Source organism: Urocampus carinirostris, chromosome 1 (genome assembly GCF_059441175.1).
Source record: "Urocampus carinirostris isolate Australia breed hairy pipefish chromosome 1, RoL_Ucar_1.0, whole genome shotgun sequence".
In the NCBI taxonomy this organism is placed as follows: Eukaryota; Metazoa; Chordata; class Actinopteri; order Syngnathiformes; family Syngnathidae; genus Urocampus; species Urocampus carinirostris.
Window position 1 is genome coordinate 10,838,267 of NC_142349.1, and position 12,020 is coordinate 10,850,286.

Consider the following 12,020-nt stretch of genomic DNA (forward strand, 5'->3'; position numbering starts at 1 on the left):
TTAATTTTTTTACAATCGTATTTTAACTGAACATTTTATCATAACAAACAAAATTGGCATGGAAGTTTCAACTTTGTTGTGTTAAACTGTTTCATCATTAAACAAAGTTGCAGACGATAAAACTGCAGAAATACTGAGGGGAAAAAACAGAAAATAAGTAAAAAAAAGTAAAAACAATAACAATCATAATGACTTGTCGAACAAGTGGCAGATTTATAAGCATATATAATTCTTATTATGGGAATGTTTATCAAGTTCAAAGATTTAAACCCAAAAAACAAATTTATTGATAGACTCAGGAAGAGAAAAATAAAATAGTTGGCTTTTCTACTTTTAAAGGACATCTTTGTACTTTACAGTTTACCTTTAAATGTGATTAAAAACATTTTGTTGTTTTTTTTCTTTACTTGTGCAATTTTTATAGCTTAAAACCACATATTTTTTGTTGTTGTTCTTTGTACAGCCCTTTGCGACTTTTTGTGATAAAGGGCTATACAAATAAAAATGAATTGACTTCAAATTAGTAAAAGTGGGTTTAGATTTTTGATATTTTTCTGTGGATAAGAAAACAAACAAAATACTACACATAAAAAGGAATGTATTGCTCTTTCTTTTTTTTGTTCGATATGATCTTTGGATAAGGTGTTAGGAAAAGAGTATCTTACATATTTACAAGTGTACATGTTTGTGTGTATTTTTGTTTATTGTCAAGTTAATTGACAAACACTTTGATTTTTTTTTTATTGTTTTATATGATAGAATATTCTGTTGTTTCGGGCACCATTTTTCTATCCGTCCATAACTTCAATATTCGAGTAAAGGAGAAAATTATATGTCTTTTAAGAAATCCGATTTATTTATGTATAACAAAAACAAAAGACAGATTCATTGATTATGGACATAATTGGTAGTTGCACCCTTACTTTATTAATCCTAAATAATATAAGCAATTATGAATCAGTTTTAGGTGAGCAATCACATATTTAGAATTATTTTTGCTGAATTGATAATAACCTAGTAAACAAGATTCGACATGGCATTTGATGCTAAACTAGTAATAAAGAAGAGACATATAAAGTAATAAGAATGTCAGTATGCAAACATATCGTGGCTGCATCTTAACAATAGTGCAATAAAAATAGTGAAGTAAATTTTAGCAGCAAAAATAAGAATGATTAACAATATATAAATACACATTTTTCATACAAAGGCAACATATGTACTGTTTTTCAGTCTTGTGCACTTGTTCAGGGTGGCGATCCCTGGGAAAGAAACTGTCTCTGAGCCCGTTTGTCTTTGTTTTAAGGGACCTTTGGCCCCTACCAGAGGGTAGCAGGTTTAAGACGTGGTGTCCAGGATGAAAGGAGTCCTTTATAATGTTGTTGGCTCTGTTGCAATATCGCAAGCCGGCAATGTCCTCCAAACTGGTTAGAGAGCAGCTAATAATTTTCTTTATGTTTGTCTGGTATGTCTGGATGTAAATATTTTTTAGTGCAAGGCTTGTTAGTACTTCCAAGAGCTACTGCTTGCTAAGCGTTGTCGAATGTCACTGTTTAACTCCTGTCGTGTTGGGAAAAAAAACTCTTGCACAGCAGACATTTCAACAATATTTTTTACAGCAGCAGTGCATGACCTTTCGCTGTAAAAAGAAGTGCTACTGGAGCAAGTCCAATCCCATGACTAAGTCTTTCCAACCCGATTTTCACAAAATAGCTGGTCATCAATATTGGGCATTAATGAGTAAACATGAGTAAAATGATACGATTTAATTGAAACTTTGTGGGTCAATGAGTTAAATTAACCTGAGAATCTGTAATGTCGTGTGACGATGCAAAACAAACAAAAACTAAATACAGTCATTATGATATCAATTCAAACATGAGAGGACTTTTAAATCAAATTTCTTTATTTCAAATCGCAACACTCAAGCATGTTTGAAAATATATTAAAGTATGTTTGGGTCACTTGAAGCCAATAAGAGATTCACCTTCAATTGAAAGCCGTTTCTCAGGAATTCAACACTGATATTGATGTTTTAAAAGGAAATTGCAAACAACAGGGTAGTGGAGTTCATGTTTGACATTGACATTTTACCTCCGGTATTTCATGCAATCGTATCACGAGCTTTACCGTTTCCTAATCAGTTGGTTACATAAGAATAAGTCAAGTCAAAACATCTTGGTCAGCACACATTAGCCAATATTTGCTTGAAAGGATTTCTGTAACAGAGTATTAGTGTGACGACATCTTCTACTTCAGTCTTTAATTTGGCAGGCCTCAAAGTCCATCTTTAAGGTCCCTCTCTAAAAGGGGCATTCTTTAAATCAAAATTGACTATTGCTGCCGCTTCAGTTTTGTCCATTGCAGGTATATGGGCTTTTATTGCGCACATGTAAGTTCAGCTGTTTCTTTTGTAGTTTTGTTTCGTTTCAGTTGGTGTTTTTGGTCAGTGTGCTCTAGTACTTGTTTTATTGTGGTAGTTTTTAAAATGTTTATTCTGATAAGACTTGGCTCGTATCAGCCGCTCGTTGTTCACAGGTAACTTGTTTTGCATTTTCCTGGCTGACCTTCAGCCTCCCAAAACATCTGTTTGTTTTTCTTCTGGTTTTATTTTGATCGGTTAAGCCTTTCTTCCTTGTTGACTTTTTTATAACTCTAAAAAAAGGTTAGTTATTAATAGTTTTGAACAACTTTATTACAACAGAGCAATTATGTGCATTAGTGTCTCAAGATTATGGACACACCAACAATTATTTTGCCGAAAAGAAAAAAAGATCTTAAAAAATACTGCTCAAAGATCACTGTTGTGAAGATGTACGTTAAACTTGAGTCAAGTCATGCGTAGCTGGCCTTAAATAAACCCATTGAATTTGTGCAAGACATTGCAACTTGTTTGGCATTCGGCAAACAACAAGGAAGGATAAAGAACATTGCGAAAATTCTCTGTCGAGCTTCTACCATCAAGACATTTTCCCTGAAATTTATGTGTCCCTGGCTCCCATGTTTTTTTGCTGGCTACTTATGGAGAACAACTCTACCAAAGTAAAACAACGAAATAAGAGCAAAAATAAAACATGAAATATTAATTCAAAAATTAAATATAAATAAATTAAATAAAAAACAATAGGAAAATACATAGAAAAATAAATGAATACATGTAAAATCAATACACGGCATTTTTTGCTGTTGACAGTATTTCTGTAGCAACATACAGTCAAAACGGGATATGTTGGTGTAACACCTTGACTGTAAACTGTAGTGGGGCGTATGCTCTTTACATACTGGACCAAACCGATTGTATTTTTAGCGCTATTTCAGTAAGGCGTCCACTGGACTCGCTCTACGCTTCTTAAAATTGAAATGCTATAAATGAGATTCGTATGAGCACAATTTTATCTCCGAGCCACATCTACTCATGAAAATGATCCATAAATCTTTATGGGCCATAGGTTCCCGACCTCTACTCTAAAGCGTGAATTCCTTTTTATACCCTAAAGGAAATGATGGGTCAAGTCAACACATGTCATGTTTACCAAATACCCACCATGTAAAATGATTTAAGTTTAATTCAGCATTTCAGTGTGGATTCTCTTTCGTCTTCAGCAGCCTTCAGTCAAAACCAACTACACCTGTAACATTCATGGCTACCCTCAGCAACTGAATTCACTTTAGTAGGAAATTAACAAACACAAATAAACTAGTTATTTTTAGTTGAAAATGATAGAGGTGTTGTTAGTAATACGGACATGCCTCTCCATAATTTTCTCCTTAAGTCTACTTTCCCACTGAAGTTTTTACTCCATTCATCTTCCCTAATCGTGTGTAACTCTGTTTACAGTACAACGAAACAGTACAGCTCATTTTAGCATCAATCGGAATGTAAGAAGAATAATCCCACAGGGATTACACCCTCTTAGTTCTCTATGGCCCTGTATTTGCAGTCACATGTTTTGGATGTAGGTTTATTAATGGTCATTGTACCTCTTTATCCAATTGGTCCAAACCTGCAGTAACATAAAGCCATAAACTACCCAGATTAGTGACAGTAACGGGGAGAAGCTGTAATGATCATATTCTTCATGTGGCTTTGTGTACAAGAGCGTCACACTGCAGTGTATACCTTGTTATCAGGCGGAAAAACACTGTGTAGCAAGTGTCGCCTTATCGGTCGTCAGCACCTTAAAGCTCTCATCTCATTGGCTCAACTTCAAGGATCCTGTATACTGGTGGAGGAGGATAAAAAAAAAACCTACATGCGTTAGTGTTTATGACAGGGTTTCATAAGAGCGTGGTCAAACTACTACTTGATAAATCAGGGTACAAATAAGGGATACTTTCAGGATGGTGGTTATAATTTAAGTTGTACAACGTGCATGTGGTGGCTGTGATTGAATGTCATGAGGCCTTGTGGGGAAAATGAAGAGACAAAGATCCTCAGGAACTACCAGCACAGAGGACTACACTGATAGCAGTGAGCTGGATGATATATCACCACTTAAGTCCTCATGGTCTTTGGTGAGTTGGTTTGTTTTCCAGAGGACCTAAAACTAGTCAAAGATTTCTGTCTCAACTAGAGCTATCGGTTGAATCTAGTTTCATAACTGAACGAACCATTGTTGGCATTAATAACTCTTGTTGTTGTGATTTCTTTTAATTGCTCCACCAACAGCCTAGCAAGTGGAATGCACTTTGTTCTACTACCCTATACACTTTCTAAAAAGTTTTTTTTTTTATTTTAATAGAAGGAAGTACAACGCACATTTATAGCCTGTCTGAGATTTGTGCAAGGTCCGAACGATTTTCAGCATTCGGATGAATGGACTTGTATCTTGCGAAATAAAAATAAAAAAAACCACTACGAACGCTCCTTGAGTTGCGGCCAATAAAAACACATCCTTGGGTCACATGATTTAAAAAGGTTGTTCATTAGTCCAGTGGCCTGCAACCAGCAAGCCGTGGACCTGTACTGGGCCGTGCGTTGTTTGGTTCTAGGCCCCACAGAAATAATAAAAAAAAAAGCCCTAATTTTTCGTTTATTTTTAGTACTACACCGTTTTACTGTATTTAGGCAATGGTTGATCAGTCAAAAGATATCGCTCACAGCATTTGCACAACATTGGATGCACCTGGAATCGTACCTCTATTGTGGTGGTGAATTTTTACCAGTAGACCACTAGGGACGTGGATGACATTGGAAAAGACTGTAGATTTTAGGCTATCACTCGTTTTTTACTCATGTCACCACATTGTTGAGTATGTGGGGCCATGATTAAAATGTTTTTGACACTGTAGACTATGAACACTGTACCAAAATAAAACCTATAATGTATTTATTTATTATCTTTCAAAGTCTGATTCGTCATCAGATACACCAAAGAGTTTAATCCCTTTGTGCTTTTTTGTTTTAATTTATATCTTTCAGACGTTACCGTGACTAAAACATTGTGATAATGAGATAAAACCAAATACCAACATCTACAACATCTACATCCTTAGTTATGTAGGGAGTATAAAATTGATTTAAGCTTATTGTTATTATTGTTATTGTTATTATTCAGCCGGGCCGTGAGAATATGGTCGGACATTAAACTGTTACGTAATCCAGAACATTTTAGGAATAACTACATTAGCTGACTCATCAAGTACTCAATGTTGGACTGATCTTTTCAAAGTCAATGGTACTTTTGTTGTAGTTATGAGTACACATATATTCCAGTTATATATTAGCGAATAACCCATTTGGCTAATTATATTTAAGAGTAAATAATTTAATATTCATTTATGTTAAGAAAATTGTCATGGAATTGAGTTTGGACAACTTTTGGGTTGCAACTTGCGCATCTTGAACAATATTAGTTCCGCACACATTCTTTCAATCTTCTAGCAGCCCCCCTCTCCCATGCCTAGTCTTGGGGGGAAATAGGCTAGTCAGATTAGCCCATTTACTATATGTACTTTGTTCACAGGTGGGCACCATGAACTACGTTGGTCAGCTGGCCGGGCAGGTTCTGGTCACAGTCAAGGAGCTATACAAGGGCATCAACCAGGCCACACTCTCTGGATGCATCGATGTGGTGGTTGTCCGCCAGCGTGACGGCACCTACCAGTGTTCGCCCTTCCATGTGCGCTTCGGGAAGCTTGGCGTACTCCGCTCGAAGGAAAAAGTGGTAAGTTCCCTGATGGAAACTTGATGAAACGAAAAGTTTAATCTGTTCACTTTCCTCTCACATAACACAACATGTATATTCAAGTCATTAAATATATATATCAGTGTTCATTTTACCTCTGAAAAGTGATGGGTCCCGGGGACTCGCATGCTCAAAAATCTATGGGTCCCAACAGAGATCTATGGGCCCCAAAATTTAGTGTTATTGAGGTTGAAATTTTAAATTGGCGACAAATATTTAAATAAATCTATAAATCTATATAGTCATTCAGATTTAATCATTACACTTAATTGGTAATACAAGGCAGTTATCACTTCATATTTTTCAGTTCACAAAAATATTGTACATTATACAAAATAATATTCCTGAAATATTAGTCTATATATTCATGCAGTTTTAATCACTTCAGATTTTTCAGTTCATATATTCTTCGTGGTTTGCTGTCCCGCCACAGTTGTAATGCCTTCTCAAGGTCCAATTGCAGCAACGGAATTTTCATAGCTAATTTGTGGTTTTCATTGTCGTTGTGCCGATCCAATGTGCTTTTCTGAAAGTTCGTATGGCGAAATGATTAATGCAATCCGTTTTTTTTTTTTGTCACGCTGGGTGCACGCATCACAGAACATGTAACCTCCATTATCCTCCTCCTCATAGCGTAACCAGGAATATAACTGAGTCCATTTTGGCAGCAAAGTCCTTTTCTTGCTTGGAGTATTCTTTTGTTTATCTTTCGTCAAATCGTTTCCTTCAAAACACGTGTTTTCCTTGCCTTCGCGGTCTTCTGAAGAATTTCTCGGCCGTTTTTTCGTGCCGGAATTATTGCCGTTGTTATCACTTTCTGTATTCTGTTTTGACTTATTACCGACAGTGAAGAAATTACCAATTTCTTTGTTGATTTGCACCTAATACAACTATTTTTACGGAGGCATACTTCTCTTTCACTCGACAACCACCAAAACAGTGACGTCATCTCGAAGAACGAGATCTCGTTTGCCGAGATCGGCGCGAGACCAAAATAAAATAGCGAATATGCCTGACGAAAAGTTTGGAGTGCGGTAAATCTTTGTTAAAAAAAAATAATAATAATCGGATAGTAATGACAATTTGGTGTCAAAAAAGTTGATTTGACACAATGCGTCCCCAGCAAAAATGATGCGTCTAGGACGCGGGGATGCGGGCAAACGAGAACACTGATATATATATATATAATTTTATTTTCGAAAGATGATTCAAGAGTCATTTCATTCGAAAGTTATGATTTTAAAAATAATTTAAAACCTAATACAGTGGAACCTCTGTTCTCGACCATAATCCGTTCCAGAACCCTGTTCGAAAACCGATTTGGTCGATCACGGAAAATCGTTTTTCTCATTAAAAGTAATGTAAAATCGTTTTAATCCGTTCCAACACCCTGAATCTTTAGCAAGAACGTAAACATTAAGCTAACCCAAGCTAATCGTACGTTCGCGTTAGCGTAATCCTCCCTACGAAAGATTACGCTAACAAGAACGTGTAAAAATAAAAAAAAAGGATTATGAATAGGGTTCCTTACCTTTGTGGTGGACGGTGGGGAGAGAAAAATCATCAAAAGTTTTTCAACCTCTTCCAAAACTTGCGGCAGTTGCTTGCTTATAGCGCTAACTTTCTTAGCCTCATCACTCGATTTCACAGCCTCTTTATTCTGTAATATTGTACTGATAGTAGATTTAGCCATCCTGTATTCACTAGCAAGATCGGAAATTCGTACACCTCTTTCATATTTAGCTATTATGTCTTTCTTAAAGGCAATAGTTGGATGAACAACTTGTTTTTTTTTCACCTGTCCTGCGTGCACCGACCTTCTTCGGAGGCATAATTAGGGGCTAAAACACCCGTACGCCGCTCAGCATCGCACCCTAGCGTACCGGCGTTTGAACTCCGATTTTTTTGACCGAACAGCGAAGCAAGAATTTCACGAAATTTTTGGTCGAACACCGATTTGTCCGAACTGAGAGGCGTTCGAAATCCGAGGTTCCACTGTACTCCCTCTACCCCCTAGAGGACAGTAAAGGATACACCAGTTTAATCTTAGTCTAATAATAATAATAATAATAATAATTTCCTTGTATTGTCATTCTGTGTAACAATGTACACAGAACGAAATGTCGATTGCACCTGACCCGTTGTAGCGAGCCGATGCAGCCGCAGCCAACAGAGGGCGCCGCCGACCACTTTTTAAGTCTTAGGAATGACTCGGCCGGGGCGCGAACCACCGACCTCTTATTGCCCATGCACGGCCAAATTCATTATTTTGTATTTTTTTTTCTTTCCATTTCAAACCAGTAAGACAATTAAGAAAAATATATATATTCATTTTCATAGCTACCACTTAAGTTTGGATAGTGTAGTGGGTAAAGCTACATTTATTCACCTATTAAAATATACCAGTTGACTCATTTAATGCCAAACACAAAAATCTTTTATTTCCCATTATTGGCAAATAAACATGTCATGCTTTGAAAAGTTCATCCGTGATTATAGTATGTAAGATAGGCTACTAAAGTAGACTAAATGATGAAGCATAATACCAAAAAGAATACGGTACGATAAAACAGAATTTACTGATCCAGGCCAGTCTGAGATACAGCCCCAGAGCCAAACTGAGTTTGACATCCCTGCGCCTTAAATGAATGGTCTGTGGTGAGGATAAGTCAGAGGTTGGTCCTTTCTCACCATGTTCCTAGAATGCTGATGCATTTGTAGCAATGAATGAATGAGCCGTTCCCATAGCAACATGAGACACAACTTGAATGCGTGGCCAGAAATGGAATCTGCAGGGGCAAAAAAAAACGCCTGTGGCTAAGAGCTGTTTTGCAACCAGCCAGCTTTGCTTCATCCTTTGCGGCGTCCAAATAAAGTAAGACACTGGTGATTACAAACGTACCAGCGAAAGATTTTTTTACATTTGCCCTGAAGTACACTCCACTTAATTGAGCCAACTGTGACTGCTTAAGGCTAGCTGTTGGTGATATATTTTTTTTGATAAACAGTTGCCTGTTTTCCATTATGAAAGAGGGCCTTTATTAATCCGGCCTGATTTAATTAAGTGTTAAAATGGAACGCCATCACTTGCATCACATAAATACCCGCATATAACCCTGAGGTATTGTGACTGCTGAATTTGCCCCACTGTATTCTCGGTGAGAAGATGTGGCTAATCAAATTTTGACTCCACTTTCCCAAAATCCATATGTACAGATTTACATCGCAAGGACAAGAAATTAAGAAAAGTCCATCCATCTTCCGCACTGGGTCGCGGGAGCCGATCCCAGTCATCTTTGGGCAGTGGGCAGGGAACCCCCTCAACTTGTTGCCAGTCGGTCACAAGGCACATGGAGACCTACAACCATCTACACCACATGTGTTAAACTCCCGGCCCGCTGGCCACATCCGGCCTGCCGTCTAATCATATCCGGCCCGCAAGACCATTTTACATTGTTGTTATTAATGGCCCCTCAATATGAACAACGCCGTCTCATCCCTGGACATCCTTTTTTGACGTTTTAGTCACTGTACCTATTCATTCATATATGACGTATACTATACAATATACCAGGGGTAGGGAGCCTATGGCTCTTTCTATGAGTACTTATCCCTCAGAGACAAATTTAATTGCATGCAAATTTTCTCCATCTCGTTCAAAACTTGAGCCATTGATCCTGCTCAGATACACGCAAAGCCAAACCAGAGCTGAATCAAAGTCAGTACTTTTCAGAATATATAGGGCACATTTTCACTAAAATTTACAGTCAAGGTGTCACACAAAAAAACCTCGCTTTGGCTGTACAACGCTAAAGAATCTTTTATATAAAAGCTCACTATATAACCTGTGTTCAGATACTTTTTGATGAATCCACAGAACAATTTTTAAATACGCCAAAACACCGGAAGAAAACTTAAAGTTATTTGATTGGGTGAGTGTGAGGGATGGGTGTAGCTATGCAAAAAGTGCAAGCACTCCCTCCCATCTCTCGCCCTACGCCGTCTGCGCACATCAGGCTCCTTGTTTGCAGAATGTTGTGACATTTTTACAAAATAATTTGTGTAGCATTTTCATATTTTTACTTTTGACAGGAGATATAATAAGGAGAGCAAAATCTTTTGGGATATTTAAGTTTTTTTTAATATGTACATTGAATTTGAATGTTATTTTAATGTTAAGTTGTTTAAGTTAAGTTCTAAGTTGTATAATTTAACAAGATATTTTTATTTACAGCAAAATAATAAATACTGTATAAGTGATTTAAGGTTTAGATTTAATATTCTTGTCTGTTTTTATTCATATTTATGTTCCAAAAACATTCAGTTTAAGTGTGTTGAATAAATGTTTATCCTGGTTGGCCCGCGACTTTAGGTGTGTTTGGAATTTTGTCCCTTTGTGCAATTGAGTTTGACATCCCTGATCTACACCCTCAATCATACCCAGAGACAATTTGGACCTGCTCATTCAGCTGCCATGCATGCTTTGGGAATGTGGGAGAAAACCCATACCGGCATAGGGAGAATATGCAAACTCCACACGGGGAGGCCGATAGATGGAATTGAACCCTAGATCACTGCACCGTGGGGCTGATCAGCTGTTCTGCCGCCCGTGAAGATTATCCTTGCATCTCTCATTTTGTGAAATAATAATGTGATTTATTTATTTTGATGTGTTTTCAATTTTCTAGATTGACATTGAAGTGAATGGAGAGCCTGTGGAGTTGCAAATGAAACTGGGTGATAATGGTGAAGCTTTTTTTGTTCAAGAATCCGAGCAACAGAATGTAAGTATGAGACCATGTAATTGTTTTTTTTTTAAGTGGTCAAGTTAATTTTCCCCCCAATAAATCATATTTAATTATTGTCTACTAATGTTTGCCCTGTGTGTGATAAATGTACTGTTCTGTTTTCGCGCATGTATTATTTAAAATACTTGATCTTTTTCCGATTCCATGAAAACCAACAAAATGATCCAAAAATTGTATTGATTAGTTGCAGCTTTAGTCAGTTTGTTCCATTGTGCAGGACAAGTGTGAATGGATTTGATTTTTGGAAATAGCAGATTTTTTTTCCTCTCCTCCGGTCTACTTGCAACTTAAAGCAGGATATCGAACTCATTTTAGCTGAGCGTCCACGTGTTCAGAAAGAAATTCTCACTGCGGGCGAACTAAAAAAAAAATTGAATGCCATAAACAGTTTGACTTTGCTGGAGGTCTGGGGGTCTTTTCAGAGGTTTACAATATAACTATGAATGTAAGATTTGAGATTTAAGATTTATAAAAATATTGAGGGATTTTATTCCTCAGTATTTATTTTTCTTCACTAAGATTTAATCTCTTGCAGTGTTTGTCAATTGCATTTTACAAAAAACAATCACAACAATTGAAGTCATTTCCACTACAGTTTATTTAACTGAGGGAAACTCATGCAAACTGAAAAGTGCCAAAAACAGCATACAAACACCTATTTAAAAGATTGATTGAGTCACTTAAAAGTCTCCCTGCTTTTTATTTTAATTTGTTTTTATTGAAAATGTTTACCTGAAAGCCTAATGTGTAATATCGGTCCACGAGATGGCACTGTGATGTCTGGTACGAGCGAGGGCCAGTGATATATGACACAGCGTGGCAACAGGCTGTCGGACAAACATGGCGCTGATTTACGTGGGGATTCCACATTGTAAAAGAAATTCGAATGTCTTAACCTCTTTTTTTTTCCAGTGACTATTAACATTTGTATATAGTGTATGTATTTTTGCCTATTACGCAAATTTTTTTTTCCTGGATGAAACTTTTTGGTACCACTAGGAGGCACTAAATATTACACACTTTC

At 36.9% G+C, this 12,020-nt stretch overlaps 1 protein-coding gene across 2 annotated transcripts in view; it reads left to right on the forward strand.

The window, feature by feature from the left end:
- lpin2 (lipin 2) overlaps nt 1–12,020 on the forward strand; it is a 28,917-nt gene that overhangs the window by 2,574 nt on the left and 14,323 nt on the right. For both annotated transcript variants that reach the window (XM_088326275.1, XM_088326284.1), the window contains exons 2-3: nt 5,967–6,167; nt 10,877–10,972. In XM_088326275.1, the coding sequence (XP_088182401.1) occupies nt 5,976–6,167; nt 10,877–10,972 (288 nt within the window). In that variant the 5' untranslated portion in view covers nt 5,967–5,975. The remainder of the gene's footprint in view (nt 1–5,966; nt 6,168–10,876; nt 10,973–12,020) is intronic.